This window comes from Pseudochaenichthys georgianus, chromosome 4 (assembly GCF_902827115.2).
Source record: "Pseudochaenichthys georgianus chromosome 4, fPseGeo1.2, whole genome shotgun sequence".
Classification (NCBI taxonomy): Eukaryota; Metazoa; Chordata; class Actinopteri; order Perciformes; family Channichthyidae; genus Pseudochaenichthys; species Pseudochaenichthys georgianus.
Window position 1 is genome coordinate 12,601,309 of NC_047506.1, and position 10,250 is coordinate 12,611,558.

Sequence of the window (10,250 nt, forward strand, 5' to 3'; positions counted from 1 at the left end):
GGGTGGCTGAATGTCACGGTAGTTTTAAGTGATTTTCCCTGTAGATGTGTTATGTATATGAAATTGGAACAGACAAATGAACACAGATGATTATCTTCGTCCTCCCAAGGCATGAGGGGGAGATGTATAAGACTCTGCTGAGCAACTATGACACCAGACAAAGGGAGCTGCTGCTGGAAAATTCAGAGTTGAAGAAAGTGTTGCAGCAAATGAAAAAAGACATGGTGTCCATTCTAAGTTCAAGAAAAACAGCTCTGAGAGGGGACAAACATCAAGATGCCGGCAAACAGGTAGGAGGTTGTTTTTCATAATAATAATACTAATAATAATATATAATTTATACATCACTGAATATAAAAAAAATACAATAGAATATAGGTTATTCAATAACCTATTGCACGGTAGTACAACAACACCATACAAAACCTACTGCAGACTCTACATTCTTTATTTATAATAGTTTTAAATCAAGTGTTTGAAACATATCTATTCTACATCAACAACAAGGCAAACTAAATAATAATAATAATAATAATAAATCATTACATTACAGGTTGATGCAGAGGAGGAAGAGGAAGTCTTTGATTCCAGTAAAGAAAGTGTAGAGCTATACTGTGATCAAGCCCGGGAAAAGCTGACCAACAGTATTCGCCTCCAGTGGAGGAGACTTAAGAGCCACTTTGAAAGATTGGACAGCCAAGGTAGTGTTCATGCAGCATACTTACCCTGTTTGACCCTGATACATGAAGGAATTTAACTTTGTATCATGTAAGGATTCCAGATAATTTGGATTCTTCTGAAAGATAGTGTTTGTAGAAACCTTGTTCAACCTAAGATAAACTGACATAGCTACAGAAGCAGGCTGACATTTTATAATGAAGCCAAAGAATATGAATTTGTATGAAAGCAACACAATTACATGGATTTTACAATGGCATTACAGTCAAGATCCTTGCTTCCTGTCCTTTAAAAGCAATACATAGAAAACGGATGTAAACTTAATTATATTTCCTGGGTTGTTTATTTAGCATCTTTAGCTCAGATGGGCGAGAACACAAACTCTGATGCTGTTGCCCGAGAGACTCATGAGGACGAGATGGACAGACTGAAGCTGGAGATCCAGCAGTGCAAAGACTTAATTCAAACACAACAGCATCTCCTGCAGGTAAAACTGACATTTGCCATGACATTTTAAACGTTAACATCTCTGGTGAGTTTATACATTCTGGCTAAGAGTGCGTTTTTATTCTTGCAGCAGCAGTTGAGCTCTCCGTGTGACGATGAGACGGCCTCCCTGCTGAGCGACCGCTTCATGCTGCAGGAGAAAGAGCGCTTCAGAGAGGAGTGGAAGACCCTTGAGGAACGAAGAAAGATATTTGAGAGAGAAAGGAGGAACTTCACTGAAGCAGCTATAAGACTTAGCCATGAGGTAATGAAATACATTATATTTTCCCCAAAAATTGGTCCGACATTTTGGAAACACAGCACATTTTACTCTGTAAATTAGCAGAGTGAACAATGACTGGTTTATATCTGTGTGCTCCTTTTTAAGTGTAATATTTGTCTTTGCAGTGATTTGTATCTGATTTACTTTGCAGAGAAAGGACTTTGAGGACGACCGGGCACTGTGGCTCAAACACCAGTTTTTAAGCTTGAGTCCATTTGCTGACTCAAAGAAACCCCAGATGTCAAAATCTAAGAGTGCCTTTTCAATTTGTGAGGGATTTGTCAGTCTTTTCTAATCCTTTTCCAATTTGATATTAGCATTTTCAAGTTGACTTTTAATTGTAAAATTGAATTTAAAGATATTATTTAAGATAGTTTATCAGTCAATTCAACAATGTGCCCATTTCATTTCTTTATACCACAACTATAATGCAAATGTAATCAACTAAACCACTTCTATTTTTTTCCTTCTATTTTTTTTAAATAACTATCAATAAGGGACTTCTCTGACAGTGATTAATAAGGTTCATCCTATCTTTGCAGCTAAAACAGAGGCGAGTGCAGAGACGGATCCAGAAAAGCTAATCAAATGTAGGTCTGGCGCAACCTCCCCCATACCCAGATGTGTCCAACTTACACCCCCACCAACAGACGACTTGCATTGGACACTTTGCCTTATGCCGGACAACAGGTACACTGTCTTAATTTGTACATTATTATTGCATAATGTATCTACATTAATGCAGCTACTGTGTCTCCTTAACTAACATGTTTTTATTTATAGATCAACCAAACCAAAGAGAAAGGTTGAGCACGTTGAAGAATCACAAATCTCTTTTAATGGAAATACCGCAGTTCAGTGCAAACAGTGGAACGACAGTGAAGACCAGTACAGCCATTTACTCCCAAAGGAAAAGACCAGCTCTATATGAAGCCAGACACTTTGAATATTATTCATGTCCATTGATTGTGCTTAGTTTGTGGTATTTTAAAAATAAACCTGAACTGTAAGGCCAAATACTTGAAGAAAGACGGTAAAAAGGAACAATATCTGAAAAATAGCCGTTAATGGTTGTAGCCAAACAAGAGTTCTGGTTAGCTGCTGGTGTTCAGTGTGACTGATTTTTGACTATTCTGACTATTTTGATGTTGTAGTTTTTTACATTTGTGACATATGTATTTATTTATTTATTGTTTGGCTGTTATATCTAGAATCTAAGTCTGAGACAAGTATTATTTTCCCAAACATAATTTGTCCCTGTATTGTGATTTGCTTGGTCTATGTTAATGGTTGCTGTTGCACCTTAAATAACCTACATGTTGCTCCCACAACTTTGACATATTTGTTCTTATCATGTTTAACTTATTACCTAGCACACATTTTTAGAATTTAGAGTTAATGCTGCTCTTTTACTGAACGCAATAAGAAGTATTTTTCTATAGTTTGATATAGAAATGTGATAAACTTCAGATAAATAACTAAATGCATTATATTGACATCAGGAATCTTATAGGACAATATAAATTATTCTCACAATTGAATTCAAATTGTGTTTTTATTTCGATAGGCCTAACATTAACAGATGTGAACAATTCCTACTATCCTAATTAGTAGTTGTTAATATATATATATATATAATAAATGTGAGATGAGTTATTCTATCTCGACAATCTTATATTCTTAAAGTCCTTATTATATATCATTCAAACACGATTTTCTTGTGGTTTTACATGTATTTGTCTCTATGGAATACAAAAAACTGGTTCACCTCTACCAGGCCAATTATTGGTGGCCTTAAGGCGAGACACCCCAGGTGAATAGGGTATTTTTTTTAACTTAAAGGTATCAGCTAGACATTTCTCCAGTTCATTACTTACAATAAGACAATTGTTTTTTGTATTACAAGTTTTCTGAAATAGCATGTTTAAATATGCAAATTACCCATTATCTCATTAAATATACACATAATTTAACTCATTTCAGGAATCGAAATCTGAACTTTGGATAAAGCCAGGTTCAAAATTCTTGTTTCATTTTGTAGTCATATTAGTATCTAAGGCTTTTGCAGAAGGGATATTGGATATCTCTTTTTATCACTCCATAAATCAGAAAATACTGTCAACAGCCCTAAAATATCAATTTTCGCCATGTTTTTAGGTTTTTTTTAGTAAGCTGACATTAAGTACTGTTAATATCTATACAGGTTTTTAATTTCACTCCTCTTTTAGCTGACATTTAGTAAATGCAGGTACATTTTTAGCAGCTATTCATACTAAATCAGTTGTCCCTCCCCCTGGTGCCAGGACCAACAGATCCATCTCTAGACTTAGCAGCCCTGTCCCCCCATAAGTGTTATATTTTCACAGCTCAGTGTCAGTAAATATTGTGCAGTTAGTATTGGACTACAAGATAGATGCAAGCCTGTACAGGTAGAGTTATTTAAAGCATAAATTACTCGGTTGGGTTCTGGAGGTGTGGTTACAGCAATTGTGCTTGGTTGGCTTGGCCTGGGCCTAGTGGTGGGGCCCAATGCGATATATTTCCATGGGGCCCAAAATCCCTGGTGTGTATGGCCAGAGGGCAGGACCTATAACACATTTACTCCCCAATAGCATTGGGAGGCTGAACAAAAGGACCGTTTGACTATGTAAATGTAGTTTTAAAAAAAACAAAAAACATTTACTGACTTTTTTTAGGATAGCTTCAAGTAATGTTGTAAAATTACAACCGGGGGCCTTACAGGGTTAAGGGCTATTGTTTATTGTTATTTACTTTAAGATGTTTATTCTTAACCTATCATTTAATTTAAAAACTCTTATTTAAATGATGTGTGTGTGTCTCTGTATTCCTGATGATACACTGAGAGAATGAGCTCATAGTGCTGCTGATCACCATAAGCTAAACAGTCTGTATATTGCATTACATTTGTATAATGTAAGCTTCGTTGATACTTTCCCTGCGGGAATACGAAAAAAATAGTTAGATATACTGAATATTATTTGATCTATTCCACCACTTAATCCCAAATAATGTAGAGGTGTGTTGTAGGTGCCTTAAATAACCCCATATTTTATAGTGAGATGTAATTTTATGTTCATATAGTGATTTCAATGCCACCCCAAAATGATCACTGGTTCCATCCTGGCCACTCCACTGAAAATGTGTTAGAACGGGGTACAAAAATACTGGACTCAAATGCGACGGCTCAGATTTTAATGAAAAAATAAAACAAAGTTTTAACAAAAAAATCACTCAAGCGAGGACAAAACAAAACTTCTCGATTTCAAACAAACAAAACTCTTCTCTCTGGTTTTAACGCTGGGTCTCTGGACATGGAAGCACACGGAAACAAGACGAACTGGCACAAGACAAAGGGAGACAAGGACTATTTATACATGAGGGAATAGGGACCAGGTGGAAACAATCAGGGGCGGGGCAGACGCTGACGATGACGGAAAATCACCCAAAGTGAGGAATTAACAGGACCTGAAAGGAAAGACAAGAGGTAAGTACAAAATAAAACAGGAAATGGGAAAACGAGACATGACATGAAATAGACAGACAAGACATGAAGTAACAAGAAAACGTGACTCTACATAGAAACCTGACTAGACTTGGAATTACATACCTGACTAAACATGAAGTGACAGACATAAAACAAACACGACTAACACAATTGACGAGACACCACAAAATGTCCTGGCTCCGCCACTACATGAAAGTTACGGTGCTTATTAAGCTTTTTAAAAACGTATGTGGTAAGTTGCCAAAGTGCTTTGTTTTGAACGTTCATCAGTATTATAATCAAAAAGAGAAATATGAACGTTAGTTTTTACTGAAATGATCAAATAAAGTCAACATTTCACTGAGCTGTGTGGGGTTTGTTCAACTTTTAAAAGACGTTTGAATGGTGATATACACAGTGATAGATGTTAAGGACTAACGTTTATAATAAATACAGTTGTATTTATTTTAAGATCTTTTTATAGTTCATATAATCATACGTATTGGGATCATTTGTATTAATGTGGACCGGAGGGAGAGGGTGACGAGCATAAGTTTCACTTTCCTTTTTTATTTCAATTCCAACTTTGGTCATGAAGAATCTGTTTCTCTGTTGTCCACGTTCATAAAGCAACAGCATCAGAGCACGGTGCAGAGTCTCTAGATGAGTTTACAGTCCCTCGTTCTTATTAAACATCACATGTTGTTGTCCGCTGTATAGAAAACTGTAGTTTCCATAGTTTCCTCACAGCAGCAGACGCACATTCATGACGTCCGCTGGCGCATCATAAACACGTCGGATAGTGAAAGTGCATTCGGATTCTCTAAAGTACCGCAGTCTCTTCTCCTAAGTCCTTTTGAATTCTCCTATCCACTATCCCTTAACCCCGTGACGTTTCACTCAGAGGTCAAGGAATAGGAGATAGGAGCTGATTTTTGGATAATCGGAACGCAACCCGAGTCTGCAGCGGTGCTGACTTGAGACCGGTCTCTACCAAGCCCCCAGGAAGTGCACCGGACTCAGATGAAAATATTCGTGCTGGCCAAACGGGGGTACTACACTTCCGTTTGGTTGCCAGGCCCGGAAACACTTTTTCCCATTGACTTACATGAGGAAAGAGTGGTCTGTAAATCGTTGGATATTTAAAAAAATAAAAATAAACTACCCAGTATGAACACTTGTATAGACCTTATTAAAAACATTCGTTCCTCAAGTTGTAATAATGTGCTAATAACGTTATTCTGAGAGTTATTTCCCTCTGCATTATGAACGCGCATGTATCCCACGGGACCGCGCCGCCCGGCACGTTCATGTTACGTGTCCCGACCAATCAGAGCACACTGTGCTCACAGGGAGGGTGGGGGCTGGAGCTATTGGAGCTACAACGAGCCGTTAAAGGCAGAGAGTGAAATTCAGTGAATACACGTAGTTTACAGAGATGCTGTTTGAGAAACCAATGTGAGTTGCGTTTATCTTTACCCATGGATGCATAATAAGAACGGACCCATATCGTCTTACTGCCATCCCACGGAGCTGTAATAATGGATATATTGCACATGTTTGCTATAATTCATTATCATACTACATGTGCTGTATGATTAAATCTTGTACCGTAAATGTTGTATTAAATAAAGTTAATATTACTTATTATTATAAGTATATATATATATATATACAGTGCAATCATTCTTTCATGCTAAATGAAGCTCTGTTGCTTGGATATCACTAGATCCTGTTGTTACAGCATAATATAAGTACATAACGATTGATGTGTACATTAGCATAATTACTAGCTAGCCGCTAGCTGCTAACTGTCGTCTCGTTAATATCAAATCCATCATAATAACAATTTATTACCATGCTGTTGTTACGTCCCCACTAAGGTCTAGGGGACCTGGAGACAATAACGTACAACCAATAATTATGAGAGAGTCAGAGTAAAGGTTGACAAAAGGTTTATTCCTTGTAACCTATCATATCATACAATTAAACAGAAACACTCTGTTGGTGAGGAGGAGGAGGAGGAGAAGTCAAAGGATTGTGCCAAACAAAAGAAACAAGCATAACAAAACCAGGCCTATCTCTACAACTATCCTTTGAAACCAAACTCAAACAAAAACCCTCACTAACTAACTACAAAGAATTTGACAAAACAATATACAGGGGTGGCAACAATCCGCTTACCTAGTGTGTCTAAACAATAGTTAGCTAGGTGGTGAGAAATGTACAGGGTACCCCAGACTTACCTAACTCCTCCACCTCTCAACACACACACCTTAACAAAGTTCAGAGTATTCAAATAGCTTTAGTTGCTAAACACAGCAGTGTTCCTTCCTCAGCAACAGGCCCAGAATGAGAGAGAGAAGACTTCCTGGGTGCCTCCTTTATGGTCGGCCCTGGTTGCTGATAGGCCAGCTGAGGGTGAGAGGATCCAATCAGCCATCAGACTCAGGTGCACAGGCAGATACCGATTAGCTGCTGATTAGCTGTGCAGAAGACAGGGAGAAGAGAGAAACACAGGAGGGAAAGAAAATGTTGGTTGTACTGGCTGGGCCATTTTATCATCATGCGCTAATGAGCAACTCTCATAGGAATGAATGAGGCCCCGCCTCCCACGCTGTATCCAGTTCTGCTTCTCAGGTCGACTATTTTCATTTCCTCGCTCCTCGGTCCTCGGTCTCACCGGAAGTTGATTTGCCTGCGCCATCTTGAGTACCGTCCCATGGCTCTTATTTCTGCCGGAGGACCGAGGATCGAGGAGCGATCATGGAGGAGCGATAACCGAGAAACCACCAGACCATCCTCCGATGAAATCCTCAGATACTCACCTCGCCCCCTTACTGTGTATCGCTCACTGATTGGACGAGGCAGTGCATGCACTGATCTGATGCTTCTTGACATGAGAGCAATACCCCAGCGGAGTGAAGAAAATACATGAACCTCACGGGACTCACTCCTCAGTTTATACCGTGTTTTGTTTCAATTAATGTATCATTTAGGGTACAGAGCTGGCTGCTGCCAGACCAACAGCTGTGCAGCGTCATCACAAACGGACGTCGCTTCACGTGACGCTCCGGAGGAAAGGACGTCCCATTGCTCTTAAAACTCATTTCCCTGCTTCTCGTGGTTTCAATGCGTCCCTCCATGCTTCCCTGGTGGGAGGGACTAAACGCAGGGAAACGACGCAAGCAAGGATTTCATTTAATCGACCTGAGAAGCAGGCTGCAGTCGAATAGTCGAATAGTCCAAAGATCAGCTCTTAAGTTCTAACCCTATCGTCTATTCCTTGACCTCTGAGTGAAACGTCACGGGTTAAGGGATAGTGGACAGGAGAATTCAAAAGGACTTAGGAGAAGAGACTGCGGTAATTTAGAGAATCCGAATGCACTTTCACTATCCGACGTGTTTATGATGCGCCAGCGGACGTCATGAATGTGCGTCTGCTGCTGCTGTGGGGGAACTATGGAAACTACAGTTTTCTATACAGCGGACTACAACATGGATGTTTAATAAGAACGAGGGACTACTGTAAACTCATCTAGAGACTGCACCGTGCTCTGATGCTGTTGCTTTGCTTTATGAACGTGGACAACAGAGAAACATATTCTTCATGACCAAAGTTGGAATTTAAATAAAAAAGGAAAGTGAAACTTATGCTCGTCACCCTCTCCCTCCGGGCCACATTAATACCAATGATCCCAATACGTATGATTGTATGAACTAAAGATCTTAAAATCAATACAAATGTATTTATTATAAACGTTAGTCCTTAACATCTATCACTGTGTATATCACCATTCAAACATCTTTTAAAAGTTGAACAAACCCCACACAGCTCAGTGAAGACTGAAATGTTGACTTTATTTGATAATTTCAGTAAAAACTAACGTTCATATTTCTCTTTTTGATTATAATACTGATGAACGTTCAAAACAAAGCACTTTGGCAACTTACCACCTATGTTTTAAAATGCTTAATAAGCACCGTAACTTTCATGATATCATTTCTCGGTCATAATCGGTTGTTTCCGTGAACGGCCGACTGTTGAGTGACGGCAAATGCTGCAGCTGCAAGTTTGAAACCTCCTTTCCTATCATTCTCATCATTCTAGAGAATTCGAACGGCACTATCATGGCTGCCACTGAGGGACTTCCGGGTCATTTCACTCCTTTAGGAAGGTTCCTAAGCTAAATGGACTATTCGACTTCAGCCGCAGTCTCTACCTGACCGGAGTCACGCTGTGTGTGTCCGTCAGGAAACAAGCTGTTTACAAGTAGTTCCAGCAAACATCCACTGATAAACTACGATGTTAACAACCTCATGATGACCTCATATGTTTTTAACTTAGGATCGTACAGTGTTTAGTCTAGAAAAAAGTAAATGTGTGCATTTTATTATAAAGTTGTGTATATTTACAGACCGTTGCAAAAACTAAGAAGCTTATAAACATCAGGTTTAAAACTAAAAGAGCTTTGAAACACAATGAAAGATGTTTGGAGTTTTATTTGAGTTATTAATTTAAACTTTTTTTCTAAGAGATGCTGATTTGAAACCGTTGTTACATACAGTTACGGCACTTCCTGTTTCTGCCGGAGAGAGGGGATGCCGTCCCAAAGCTTGCTGCTGTATTTACTCCCTCCATCTGACAGGAGGGAGCCTCGCTGAGCTGCGAGTGTGGCTACAGACGGAGTTCACCCCGTCACGGGGGGGTAGGGTCGAGGGAATGGTTTGGGATTGGGCCTTACATTTCTAGCGGAAAGCTAACCAGGAAATGTTTTAGCACACCACGTGATGCATCTGAACGAATCACGTTGTCAGAAATTGACACCAGCCAATGAGATTTCGTTTCTTTGTTTAAGACCCCTTTGTACTTTCACGAATGGTTGCTGATACAAAGGAAATGACCAGAGAGGCTTCTCAATTCTTAAATTTCCCCTCCTCGACTCCCCTCCTCGAGACTTAGTCCCGCCCACAGGAGATGCGAGCGGAGGACCGAGGAGGGGAACCGAGGAGAGAGGAGGGGAAGCAGCAGACGTTTAAAGAAATGAGAACTCCTCTCCTCTGAGCGGTCATATTAAAGCGACGTCCGTTCATTATTACGTGGCAACAGCTGCATCAGCTGTCGAGTGTTTTGTCATATTTTATAATCTCTGTTAGATCAGCTGAACATTGTTCCCCCACATATTTACTTTGAATTCATTGAGAGTGTGGTATAATGAGACAATACCAGGCTACAGATGCGGACACACACAAATATATTTATATAAATATATGCAATTTAAAGTATGAGAGCACTCT

General features: G+C 39.3%; 1 protein-coding gene across 1 annotated transcript in view; it reads left to right on the top strand.

The window, feature by feature from the left end:
* LOC117445707 (afadin- and alpha-actinin-binding protein-like) overlaps positions 1 to 2,988 on the top strand; it is a 30,072-nt gene extending 27,084 nt beyond the window's left edge. The window contains exons 8-14 of the mRNA XM_034081523.1: positions 110 to 290; positions 554 to 701; positions 1,029 to 1,165; positions 1,256 to 1,429; positions 1,599 to 1,716; positions 1,990 to 2,137; positions 2,231 to 2,988. Of these exons, the coding sequence (XP_033937414.1) occupies positions 110 to 290; positions 554 to 701; positions 1,029 to 1,165; positions 1,256 to 1,429; positions 1,599 to 1,716; positions 1,990 to 2,137; positions 2,231 to 2,378 (1,054 nt within the window). The 3' untranslated portion in view covers positions 2,379 to 2,988. The remainder of the gene's footprint in view (positions 1 to 109; positions 291 to 553; positions 702 to 1,028; positions 1,166 to 1,255; positions 1,430 to 1,598; positions 1,717 to 1,989; positions 2,138 to 2,230) is intronic.
* The last annotated feature ends 7,262 nt before the right edge of the window (positions 2,989 to 10,250 follow it).